We start from the raw sequence: 13472 nt of genomic DNA, 5'->3' as shown, positions 1-13472 counted from the left end.
TTGATCAGTCTATTTTTGAGGACACACCCTCCACATGCGCACACACACACACACACACACACACACACACACAATCAAGAGGACATCTTCCAGTCACACACCACACTCACACACAACATTTAAACACCTGGGCAGCACCACCCACGCACTCACTAACTGATTGTCACCACACATGTGATGTACACCTTTGGAGAAATGATACTGACGTCATGATATGTATAAGTAATGGTTACTAATACAGTGACTCTGCACTTTTCCTTTTGGTGTGCTTCTATCCGATTGATATTAAAGTCACGACTGGCAATTTGATTCTTGGAAGGTATTGCACTGGAGTCTTAGGAGCTCAGTAGGTAATAACTTTTTCATCCTTTCTGGCACAAACGGAGGCAGTTAAGGAATGACCGAGTCGGAGCCCTTAAAATGAAGAAAAATGAGACAAAAAGTGTTACGTCTTCTCTGTTGTCTCTTGTGCGCAGCGGTGCCTGATCAGTAGGACTTCGTTGACTTTTAGGGTCAATTGCTTGTTTTGGTCCCTTTCGATTTGTGCTTAAGACTACAACGCCGTCATGTCATGACTTTAAGGGGCACAACACAACAAAAACAGTCTACAGTATACTGCATATGTTTCAAGCCCACACAAACAGGAAAAGTGGTGCAACAATCGAAATAAAAAACACGGCGAAACAATCAAATGACGTCATCATGTGACTTCATATTAAGGCTCACACAACTAAGCACACGGGATGGAATGGGACTCTATGTTTGAGTAATAGAGAATGATCCTGTTTATAATATGGTGCAATGGTGCTAAACTCTAAACGTTTCATTACACCAGAGCGACTGTAAGTTCTCACAAGCTATATTTGAGACATGAGTGAATCTGTTTGAAAGGCGCAAGTAGCAGAAATTAGTAGAAATTGTTTGAAACGGGCCTAAAGATCTAAAGATGTTTTACTGCTGTTCCGTACATTCTGCTGTTTGTTCAACAACACCCCTAATGGACAGAAATACAAAAGTTAACAATGGATCTAATGATTGTTATGAAATGGTCGAGATTAAAAGAATAAACCAGCTGCTTTCTCTTCCCTCATCTAACACACATGCACACACACACACACACACACACACACACACACACACACATTTAGGCAAACATTGTGTCATAATGTATGCTATCACATTTAGCACTTGACCAAAATCCATCCCACAAAAGTTCCTGTGTTATTAACACAGACATAAACGTCATGACACTGCCATAGCTGTATGGTTTAACAACAGGGAAGGGGGAAAAAAACAATAGCTTGACGTTAAGAACACTGAACACTCAAGAACTGGATCAAAATATACCCATTTACAACAGAGAATCCTGTGAAATGCATCTTGATACTTCACCTGTCTGAGTTTTGAGGCTAAGTGGAGGGTTGGTCTGGATTTATACAGGAACAAGGAATCTGAATTTTTGTACATTTTCTGTTTCTGAATAAATCCAGCCTCAGTTAAGTGAGTTGAGTGCACTGGAATGTTTTCATGGTTAATATTTGGTCGACAGTAGCAGCTCTCAGCAGCTCTAAGGTCAGTCTGGCTTCAATAGGCAGTAGGAATATTGTTTTGTTTTCCTTTGGAAGTAGCCAATGAACTGGTCCGGGGCAGTTTTTTTACAGAATATATATATTTTCACCCTGAATTTTATTGTGAGGTCAAAGAATATGCTACGATATACTTTCGTCTAATTCATCTAAGAGCATCGGTTTGCTCAGAAATGTGACAAATCAGATCGTACCATTAGCATTTCACAGGAAAATTGAATTAAGTTTTTGTAAGCCAAGGACAGACGCAAAAGGAAAGCAATTATATTTAAATACGGGGACCATATCCACGGCTAAATCTTTTGACACATTTCCCCATAAATGGCTTTTTTTTTTTTTTAAATCTCATCTCTTCATTTGACCACTCTATCTTGTCAATGGCATTCGACAGTGTAAATCATATGAGAACACTAAGAAATCTCTCACACCAGTGTTTCCTCTATATCCAGAGACAGAAATTAACATTTTATCCTAACTGCACACCACAATATAATTTGCTATCACAATCTGTATAGTATCAACAAGTGTAAATGACTCCTTTTGTAAGATGTTTGACATTTAACAATGCATAATATGTGAGAGTGCAGTTGAAATAAAGTGTCGTCATTCTGGATCCAACCGCAGCGCTGGATTTAAAAGATCAGATCTGTAGTGGTGTTGTCATATTCTACACCTGTATGCTCTTCTATTAAACACCATGGGTCTGTGTAGTGTTAGGACGATGAAATCCATATTTCATAGGATTCTGGGCTTACAATGGGGGTGTCAGTCTGTTCTCTTGGTGTTGGACGGGCAGGCTGGAGCTGTCTGTCGGGGGTGTTCGTGCTCTCGATGTCGTTTTCCCGCTCCGGCTCCACTCTGCTGCCCGCTGGTGGTCATTTTGTTTTACTGCAGCACTTGGCCCCGGGTTTCAGGCAACTTCGTTGCAAGGAAACTACCTGCAGCGAGCGCGCCAGCGGCAAATAAGATCGGTACGGCCTTGGTGATGCCCACAAACGACTGGAAAATGCTGATGCCCAGGACTGCAGCCAGCTTACAGAGGGCGTTGAGGAAGCCGAACGCTGTGGTCCTGAACAGAAAAACACAGACACACAACATCTCAGCTACAATAATTGTAGATTTTTTACAGTTAAGTGAAAGCTATGTAATATAATACCGATCCTTACTTATCTACTTTATACTGTTCTGTATTAGATGTGTTTGATTTTTTGTACACACTTCTTGGTACAAGGTGTCCTTCAGTATTATTGATATCCTTGGTAAAATGAGCCCAAATAGGATGTGAAAGGTAAAAGTTAATAAGCAAAAAATTCTAATTCTAGTAATATTCTACACACAGAAAAGTGAGGTGATTAAATTTATTTTAAATGCTAATTTGTAAGTTTATTTTCAATATGTAATAAATGAAAAAGATGGATGTTGCTTTATTGGCATCTTTGTCTGCACTGCCAAACTGTTTACCAACCCAAGCTTGGTTGCACTTTAATTAGCTTAGCAAACAATAATGCCAACTGGTAATTGTGACATTTTTTTAGAATAAAGAGGCAAAAAAATGCCTTTTAAAATTACATTATAATCTTTTGTATTACTTCATCAAAGGTGCCAGTGAAATTCTTTAGGTTCCCTCTGTGACAGTGGTGCTCAAAGTGTGGTCCAGGGACCTCCAAGGGTCATTGAGGAGGTTCCAGAGGGTCCCCAGCAAAATGAGGAATAGTTTGATTTCACTATAATTGAATTTACTAGAAATTATCCCAATTGTAGAATGCAGAAGAACGACTATTGAAATAACAGGTTTTGTTTTCACCACTAATATCTCCCCACATTTAGAGTTTAGACAGTTTCACAATTCCAAATTAAATCAATTAAAATCTTCAGATATGGGTTGCCCCATGGGACAAAATCAAACGAGGGTCTGTGGCCTCATGTGTGTCTGTTTGAGGGACCATGACATGAAAACATCTGAGAGCACCTGCTGTATGAGACCCAGATGTGCTCTTGTCACTGCTGTCTGAACATGGAGAGAAAACACAAAATAAGATCTTCCCTGTCACGCCAACAGCGAAACCAGCTGTTCCTCTCTTACCTTTTATCGGAGGGGTAGAGCTCCACCGTTAACACATCCAGGGCGTTCCATGAGGCGATGCTGATGCCGCCAAACAGACACAAGAGGGCGATCATTCCTGACTCACTGTTGCCAAACATCAGGAAGAAACAGCTGATGCAAGATATGACACTGGATCCCGCTGTTTGGAAACCAGAGGAGTGAGAGAAAAGAATGTAAGAAAACTGAATTGTAGTTTCAGTAATTATCTTCGTAGGTGAATTACCTGCATTGCTTGAGTTCACAATCTGTTACCTACCCAGCATCCTTAAACGGCCAATTTTGTCCATAAGCAGAGCTGACACAATGTTGCCTGGCAACACCGCCAACGTGCCCAGGAAGCTGACAAAGTATATCATGTAGGCATTGTTGTCATCGCTGAAGTCGAGCATGCAGCCTTCTTTGTTGTGGAGGAAGGTGCTGTTCACCAGCTTGGAATTAACAAACCTGTATTTGAACAAGTCTAATGAGAGGCGAGGAGGAGGGAGAGAAAGAAAGAGAAACAGAAAGGGTTGTTATTGCTCTATTACACTGAATCAAAAGAATCTGGGAATTATAGTAACTGAATAACGCCATGGGGAATTGATTAGCGCCAATTACTACGTATCCAGTATATTAAAGATGGCATGAGCGAATCAAACGGCCTGTTTGCAGAGGGAGCCTGAACTTAACTTGCATTGCATAGAAACTGCGCAACCAATCGTCAGCGGCTGCTCTTAATCAAAATTCCTTTTAGACAGACACTGAACATGAAAACAGAGTCACATTCACTTCTGTCCCCATGAAACTACTCACTTGTTTCCTAATGGGCAAGCAGCAGAAAAGGTCAGAAGACGTTCCTCAAAACAAGCTCTCCTCAAGGATGGGAGCACAAGCCCCGCTATTGTATTCTCACAACATCAGCTTTGTTATTACATTTTCTGATGCCACCGCTGCAATTGGTCTCATACCGAAAAACAATAAGAATTTAATTACAGGGAGTTGGTGATTATAGTGCTCAACAACCACAACTTTCAATGCCCAGATGACATATAGACAAAAGAATGTTTTGCTGACTTCAGGGAAATCAGAACATACCACTCTCTAAAAGCTGTTACTGTGGATGTTTTTAAATATCAAACTACCTCATACAATCCCACATTGGATTGATAGATATGAAACTATTACCGCTCTTCTAGTCTCTCAGACATGGACCCGTGGAGAATGTGAAATGTCAGGTTTATCATACACGTGAAAGACAAATTACAACCATATAGAGTATAGAAACACATGGAGAGATCTGCACAGTGATCACAGACTAGTTACTGCCAGAGCAAAACCCTGTTCACACCAAAGACCCACAAGCTACCAAGATCTGCCAAAAAAAAACACCACAAATGGAGTTTTAAATGATTGCATCTTAAGATACAAACAACTTTGTCTCAAAGACTCGTGTCATGTTGTGTCCGAAAGAAGCCATAGTCACATTTATTACACAGCTTTGTCGAATACGCAAATCTGATTGGCCAATGAACGCAGTCTGAGGTCTGTTATTTCTGAATAACAGACGGCTGTTTCACATCTAATCGTATGGCTCTGCAGTCAAGAAGTTCAGTGTTGTGCCACAATTTGTATCCCCTAAAAAATGTCTTTCATCTGGTAGTGTGCGGTGCTGCTTTGTCTCTGCACAAGGAAATTAGTGTGGGGGAAATGCACTTAATAAATAATTAGTAAACTAATGTCTGACAGTCTCCTTGTAGAATGAACGGACGCTTGTGTTTTGGGATAATAAGATCACAAACAAGCGTGATCTCCACTCATTATGAGGCAGTTAGGTTGCTTATTTTTGGTGGTATACTTTTATTCTCTGTAATTCTGTAAAATGTTTTTAAAATGTTTTATGGTTTGAAAAGCCAGGAAAGCTAGGAAAACAATCTGCAAGAAATTAAATGATTTTATTCTTTTCTTCCCTGGCATGAAATCAAGGTGAACACACACCACAAGGGGAAACAGGGGATACAAATTCTGGCACAACATCTGTAGTTATTTCAAAATATTCCCCTTCAAGCCGATGACTCACTGTACATTATCCCTTACTTAGTACATATGACATATCTTTTGAGTTTCCGTTGGTATTTACCTGTGTTATAAAACAAGCTTGCGATGAAGGTGCAGTTTCTGAAGAAGGTGTTGGTGGAGGTGATGTCCTCGAAGTAGCACTCCTCAAACACAGAGTCTTCAAACACCATGGACTTCATCTTGAGGTTGAGGAACCTTGTGAATATATCACGTTTGGTTTTAGTTTCGTTCATTTGCACAATAATGAAACATAAAAGGGACGTGATACAAAAACAGTGATAAAATACAATGACAAAAAAAACATGAAGAGATGCAAAACAACAAAAAAAAAAAAAACAGGGACTTCCAAAAACATCACAACTAAAAAAGAAAAAGAATCAAAATGACAGTAGCACTCAAATGTAACTGTACAATATCAAAACTATTCCATTTGTAGTTTACACCTTTAAATGTTGGAGAACAAAAGCTCTACAGCCCCCTAAACCCTTACTTGTCATTGAAGTAGTGTCCTTGGCGATGCACTTGGTTTTCCAGGGTGAAGTTAAAGGTGACGTGCTCCACTCGCTCCTTAGAGAACACCTTTGTGCGTGATTCATATTCCTGCTTCTGGATGTACTTGATCATATCTGGGAACCAAACCGTCAGGCCGTAGTAGCTGCAAAGTTGAGTGAGTCGGGAAAGAGCAGATAAGTTAAGATAACTCTGATTGTGAATCACAGTATAGCGACAAAACACTGGATCCTGTGTGTCTTTAGTTTACCTGAAAGACATGGTGAACCAAACGGCCATCAGCATGAAAGTGGTTCGCTTATATTCTGGGCTGAAGCAGGCGAGGAAGTTACTCCGCATCTGTAACATGTCAACAAGAAAACAAGATGGCCGTGTCAGAAAGCCTGGGAGACAAAGATGTAAAACTCCTCGTTATGTAATTTCTCAGTTAACTTTAGTGCCAATATAGAAACACAACTCTGCAATGTTGTGACGTAAAATAGATGACCAAATGGCACATTAATAACACACAACGCATGTGAGCATATATGTTATTCCCATGATGTTGGACATTTCAAAAGTTTAAAACTGCAATTTTAGTCCCACAAACACAGCACTTCAATACAAAAATTGGAGGAGAGATAGTTCAATAAGCAATAACAAGGCGGTACAGCAGTAGATTCAGAAGAGGTTGGTGTGGAGAGTGTAGGCGTGCGGTGGCAGAACGTAGGCTGAAAACAAATTAAAATCAGGCTCAAAACTGAAAGAAAAATTTGTGAAACAAGAGAAGGGCGATCTGTGGATTCAGACACTTTTACTGGCGCAGAGGATAACAATTACAGATTATAATCTACCAGCGAAAAAACATTTTTTTTTCCAGGAAATGAGAGAGATGGTTTTCACCAGATGGGATGCAGCTTTAATGCGGTATAGAGTGACCTCACATCCTAATTTAGTGGGAGACAAAGACAAAGGGAGAGGGACAAAGAGAGAGCTGATATGTGGGTATGGCCTGAGCAAAACTTGTAACAATTAGTTTAATTTACAGAGGTAATTTAATTCATAGTCATAAAATTATCAGCTGGCCACAGAAGAGACAGCATAAATAATAAGGCTAAAAGTTGACATTTTAACCTTTTCCATCATTACAAATGCATATTATGTGGCTAAGCTGTGTTCAAACCCACAGAACTTTATTTTAAATTTACACAAGATCCCAAGGTTTCCAAAGATACCAAATATGTCATGCTGAATTACAGGGAAATGTGTATAAAATGATGCACAAGACATCTAAATGCCTTCCATTTGATGTAATGGCACAGCCATAAAAAAAAGGCACCTTGGGTTTGAATATTTCACTCAATATAAGCGTGATATAGCTTCAGTGAAGCGCTGGAAGGAGCAGATACAGAATATGTTCTTGTCATTGTCATATCGAATGGAAAAAAAAGATTTTTCTATCTTTGAAGCTACTGAAGGGGAAATCTAAGAGTGCGCTGTTGCGTTAAACCCTGTCACTGATGCCACTGAGAGCCAGCTGTAAAATGCCACAATAATACTGCAGTTTTAAAGAAGCTTCCTCAGCACCAACCACAAAGCAGATATATGCCCACAGGTAGGCTACACCATACGCCTATGTGCCTGTTTATACCTCTTTTGGGTACTATGAGGCCTGGGTCATCCTTTGATCTCAGGACCATTTTGTTTCAAACAGCTAGAACTCGTCAAATATGTCAGTGTCCAGCGACTTGGTGACATTTTTGGTTCAGGACTGCTAGCGCCACCTCAAAATCTCATTAGTTGTCGACCAAAACACACAGGGGTCCACATAGCCATTCATGTTCACTGTGAACTGTCCAAGATAATGCGAATAACAAGGGAGAATTAGGGTAGAAAATCAGCTTTGTTCTTAGCTTGACAACCATGTATATTTGAGTATATCTAGTTGGTTTTGAAAAAAATTCATAAATTTATAAACCCAAGGGTTGTAGACTTTTTTCAACCCACAGAGGAGCATCTTTCAATTGAAATGAAAACATGTAAATCACCAAAATTGGAGTTACTAGGTTTTCCCCTGACAGCAACAATATGTCGATATTTTCTGCCACTAATCATTTTTATTTCTCTTCACTTCTCTCACCTGTTGGGAGAGGCTCATAATCTTCAGTTTATAGCGCTGCCAGACTGGTGTGTCTGTGCCGGTGTCCACCAACTCATCCATCTGCTTCACGGTCTTGATTGTGGTGACCTTGGATGAAAAAAAAAGATAGATTTCCTTTAGAGGTAGAGCCTATTGCCAGTATGACTTTAAACTCAAATGAATTTGGATGATGGCCGCCAAATTCTAATCCCTCTGAGCTGCTTCTCACAGTAGATTTCATTATTTCCCCTCGGCTGTTACCTGTCAGTCCACCGGAGAGGAATTTCAGGTAGATGACACAGTGAGATGTAGAGTATTCGGCAAATTTTGGGCATTACCATTTAAAATAGCAATGGTACTTTTTTCCCCATCAGAGTGCATCATCACTGTTTAATTCCACCACAGTTTTGACAGAAATATATTTTGTAGGAAATCCTACATGTTGTACCTTAAACCATGTGACACTTTTTCTACTGATTTTATTCTTTTTATCCTGACATAGACATAGAAACATAGATAAGAACTGTGGAGGCAAGTGTTGTTGTTTGGACTCTTTGCACTGTAAGAAGGGTAATGATGTCAAGCCAAATGGGCACCATTTCTATGCGCATGCTCTATTAAGTTAAATACTAAGTCAAAATCCAATTCAACACGTTTTAAATGGATTATACAGCAGCCCATTGCTTGTAGATGACCCACTAGAATAAAATCTAATATATTGGAAAAGTCATATAACTGTATTCCCCGTTCAATATGTGATACAAGAAACATGCTATAACCTTTCAACATTGTCTGATAAAGAATTACAGGAAACCTTAACATAGCAAAATCATGTCCTGTCAGTGTTTCCCCAATATTTTGAAGCAGCGTTGTTGTAGTTTTGGTTCAATGTCTGTCTCTGTTTTGTTCCCAGTTTTGATTTCAGTGCAGGTTACAGTGCTAAAACTGTATTTGGATTTCTTGCTGTGGTGCTCCACCATTGCTAAATGAATATAAGAGCAGTGATCGTGCAGGCCTATTTGAATGTCCGCTGACCTGATCAAAAAACATGTCTGTTAGTTGTTTGTCTCATAGATACTCACAGAAAACACTCTCTCTGGGTATCCCTTCGCTCTCATGTTCGTGTCGTGAACTTGCTTTAGAATCATCCAGCCTTCGTCATGCTTACCATTCTGTGTGGAAATGAGAGCACAGGTTACATATAGTATCACATACACGGTGCATAACCTTTCTACATCTCTATGCATATGTTTATTCTTACTGATTTAAACACTTGTAGAAGAACATATCTTTACGAAGACATTTCATATTTTGGTGTGTGTATTATGCTGGGGTTATGTTGTTATACATGGGTAAAACCAAAGGCACAGTGGCAACATTTGCATATATTTATGATGGGAGAATGAAAGGCATTCTTGGTTGGTTTCAGTAAATACTGTCAACCAGAGACTCTACTCCCAGCAAGCACAAGGGAAATAACATCTGCTGACCTCTAAGTAGAAGCGAGGGCTCTCTGGCATGGCGCTGAGGGCAGCGATGGCTGCAACAGAAGGAAACGCGCACACCAACACAAACACGCGCCAGCTGTGGAACTGGTACGCCGAACCCATCTGGAAGCTCCATCCTGGGAAGGAAAAGACAGAAACATATGCGAGAAGAAATGAGCTTACACCTTACACTTTGATACCGTTTCATTTCAACTCAGAACTTTCAATTTCTTGCATGAACTCTTCTTTGCCATACAAATTGGAATCAAGTCAAATTGGATCATCAATAGCAAGTCAAACTATCTCTCTTTATAAGCGGAGAGACATTTTCTCCCCCTCCAGGGAGGTCAGAGGTCAGCCACAGTGCAGCGGCCCTGGAGCTGGAAGAGATTCACTGTCTTTATCCAAGACACTTCAGTAGGGCAGATGCTTGCTGACAAAGGGGCTTGAACCTGAGTTCTCCGGTTAAAGAACAGTCTCTGTAACCAGTAGGTCAAAACTGAAGCTCCAAATTGTGTGCTCCCACTTTGTTTGCTGCAAATATCTTATTTTCCATCTACCTTACAGTGAAGAAGATCAACTAGGTAGGGTAGGGAGCCAAGAAAGTGCAGTGTGGCTGGTAGAACTGATAAATTCATAAGTTCAGGTATTAGGTTATTGTACTTACCGTAATGAGGGATAATGGCCCAGGCCATAGCAGATGCGTATATTCCCCCAATCATCCAGAACATGCAGAGCCAGCTAAGGTGCTCTCCACGCTTCTCTTGGGCCAGGAATTCAGAATAGTAGGAAAACACAATTGGAATTGAGCCGCCAATCCTGCAAAGATCAGACAGACTGAGTCCAGAGCTGCACTGCCCATATTTTATAGCAAAGATCCTGAAATGCATCCAGAATCTTTACAACCATTACAGCTGCATTCTATACTTAGCAAGAGGTACGTATTAGCTGTTTCAGACTAAATACCCAGAAAACACTTCCTGGTCGTATGTGTATGGGTTAGTAAACTGCTAATGCACCTGCTAAGCCACATGTTTACTTGGAATAAAGGTATAGATATGATGTTATACCATGAGCCATGAGGGAAAAATACTTTAACTTAAACTGTATAAAGCAAGAGCAATTGTCACCAATCACAAGGAACTGTGCATCAGACCTTCCATCATGACCAGATAAAATTGTCTGATACCACAGCTACGAGGCAGATTATGACACACAAAGACAGATTAGCTCAAATCCAAAATCACTAACCTTTAATTTACTGCACTTGTTGTTTTATTGACTTTGACAAAACTCGATCTTGGTCAATAAAGGATTAACACTATTCTCTGTTTTTCCTCTGCTCTTGTGTCACCATGGTTAGACTCTAAGGCACAGAGGCTCTGTGGGAACATGAACATTTGCCACTTTGCTAAACCACAGCAGAAGGTAGCCTACAGTAACAGAGCACTGCTGCTAATGATGTAATGACTCTGGTGCCAGAAAAGCAGAGGTCAGGATCTCAGCTACATGCTGGGGAGCAGTCATGGGAGAGAATGACAACTGAATGGACAGCAGCAAAATATGTCTAAAATTTGTCCTCCAACTATTATACTCAAAAAGTTGCAGCTGGATTTACAATCAGATCAGATGGAAGATGACATCAGATAAGGAAGGTAAGTCTGTCGTCTTTGGACTTCATTGTCAGCAGCGTGATATATATTTTTATACAGGCTGAAATGTTTGGCTAATTTATTTCTAGTTACTCAAATTATATTTCATATCATAGCCTTCCACCAATAATTATTAGAAGCTGTGTAGTTATAGGCTGCTCATAGAAGAGTAGTAGAATGGACACTGAAACCTGCAAACAACAAATAAGCTAAAATAAACTAATAACTGCTCTAAAGACTAATCAGTGATTGGGTTTCATTCATTTATTTATTGTACATTGGATTGGATTGGAGAGCAGCCACTCCCTGCAAACTGAAAGGATTTGGATCAGAATCGATTGGCATGATGGCAAAAACTAGGAAAATAAGGCCCAAGGTTGAAAATAACCAGAATTATCCTTTAGCTTACCCGACACCAGAGAGGAGACGGCAAAAGAGAAAAGTGCTGTAGCCCTGGACAAAGGAGGAGAAGAAGGAGAAGACACTGTTGATGGAGAGAGAGATGAGAAGAGACTGCCGACGGCCTATCCGGTCAGCCAGGCCGCCCCACAGGAACGCCCCGACCATCATCCCTAAATATACAATCAGACCTGCAGAGACAAGGACAGAAATAGCATTGAACTGTAACATCACAAATCTAATTGTTACCATTTTAAATGGAGAAAAAAAACGCCCAGTTTCCCCCAGACAAATGATTTGGTCAATTGTTTTATCCACTGCAGGATCTTATGGACACTGTTTCAGATGTGAGCCTCTCCTCCACTCTTTCTCCATTTCTGCTGTATTCCTATTGTGAGATTATGAGAACCATAAGCTCTAGCTCACCCTGTTGTGAATAGCTCTCTCTTCACAGGTAGGTGACAATTTAAATATGGAGAGTGTTAAGCCTCTCCTCTCCTCTCCTCTCCTCAGCAACACAAAAATCCAACGTGACACACCAAAAATAGAACCTGTACAGCAGATGGAGGAGATACAACGACACATAAAAGAGTTTTCCGGAGTGATTTACCTAGCATGCTTTTGTTGGGTTCGGACAGACACATGTCCTTCTCGGCGCTGGGGAGGACGAACCCGACCACGAAGATCTCCACACCGTCCGCCATGAGAGCCAGGCCCAGCACAAAGTAGAGGCTCCACTGGAACTTTCCGTGACCGCACTCTTGTAAAATGGTCTCGTACTGCTGAGCCAGCTCCTCCTGGTCCTTGCGTCTCTCGGCCTCCGACACTCCTATATCTGTGAACTGCTGCCCTCCGGCCCGGACCGAGCCGGGACCTCCAGCCAGGCTTCCTTTGCCCGATTCGGCCCTGGGGATTCCTTGATACTCTCCCTCGTAGATCTCGTCGTCCTCGTCGTGGCCCTCAGTGGAGTCGCTGTGGCCGCCCTCGTCGTCGTTGGCGGCCTGGCTGTCCCCGCGGTAGTAGCCTCCATCCTGGCTGCCCTGCATGGGGTAGTCATCATCATCGTCCTCCTCAAAGCGGCTGTAGGAGCGCCTGCTGTACTCGTCGTTCACGCGATCCATCCCGCGGCCGACCTTCTTGGAGGCCTGTCGCTTCACCTCTTTGGCAATGTCTTTGGCACCTTTTATGAAGGCAGTCCGGTTTTGGTAGCCGTCCTCCATTTTAAAAGAGGCTCAGGAGATGCAAAAGTGGTCAAAGACTTAGCAGAGAGGCCTCCTGAATGACCCGCTGTTGGTGTCAGGCTTCAGATACCTCACAGATTTGAACTCGATCGATAAAGAGCTCCTCTTGTGCCTAGGAAGAAAATGGAAATTGAAATTAGCCCATCGTATGGTCTCTTTCGCAATCATTCAAATAGGCTTTGTGTGGAAAGGATGCACGAAGAGGCTCTCTGTGATGAAGGGAGGCATTTGGTGGCAGTTTCAAAAGGAATCACAATGCACATTTCAGAGGATGTGTTACAGCCTTGTAGTGCCCAATGTCTTTTTCTTTGGACAGATA

General features: G+C 41.2%; 1 protein-coding gene across 3 annotated transcripts; it reads right to left on the bottom strand.

Annotated features, from left to right (window-relative positions):
- Positions 1–2471: 2471 nt before the first annotated feature.
- On the bottom strand, positions 2472–13132 carry LOC139923822 (synaptic vesicle glycoprotein 2A-like). Of its 3 annotated transcripts, XM_078290351.1 has the most exons (13): positions 12523–13132; positions 11923–12103; positions 10529–10680; positions 9865–9998; positions 9457–9546; positions 8375–8482; positions 7848–7867; positions 6506–6586; positions 6236–6400; positions 5807–5940; positions 3947–4150; positions 3670–3829; positions 2472–2655 (listed from the first exon to the last, which is right to left on the bottom strand). In XM_078290351.1, the coding sequence occupies exons 1-13, from the start codon at positions 13130–13132 to the stop codon at positions 2472–2474; spliced, it is 2223 nt and encodes a 740-aa protein (XP_078146477.1). The 3 variants fall into 3 exon arrangements, with proteins under 3 accessions (XP_078146477.1, XP_071770795.1, XP_071770796.1); XM_071914694.2 differs by lacking the exon at positions 7848–7867 and having other exon boundaries at positions 6506–6594; positions 8366–8482; XM_071914695.2 differs by lacking the exon at positions 7848–7867 and having other exon boundaries at positions 6506–6594.
- Positions 13133–13472: the final 340 nt, after the last annotated feature.

Source organism: Centroberyx gerrardi, chromosome 19 (assembly GCF_048128805.1).
Source record: "Centroberyx gerrardi isolate f3 chromosome 19, fCenGer3.hap1.cur.20231027, whole genome shotgun sequence".
In the NCBI taxonomy this organism is placed as follows: Eukaryota; Metazoa; Chordata; class Actinopteri; order Beryciformes; family Berycidae; genus Centroberyx; species Centroberyx gerrardi.
The sequence above is the reverse complement of the archived record's forward strand: the minus strand, read 5'-3'. Positions and strand labels throughout refer to the sequence as shown.

Coding starts and splice junctions, on each gene's coding strand:
- LOC139923822 (XM_078290351.1), bottom strand. CDS start 13,132: ATGGAGGACGGCTACCAAAACCGGACTGCCTTCATAAAAGGTGCCAAA. Junction 6,401..6,505: donor TGGTTCACCATGTCTTTCAG/GTAAACTAAAGA, acceptor TCAACTTTGCAG/CTACTACGGCCTGACGGTTT. Junction 3,830..3,946: donor TGGCCGTTTAAGGATGCTGG/GTAGGTAACAGA, acceptor GTTTCCAAACAG/CGGGATCCAGTGTCATATCT.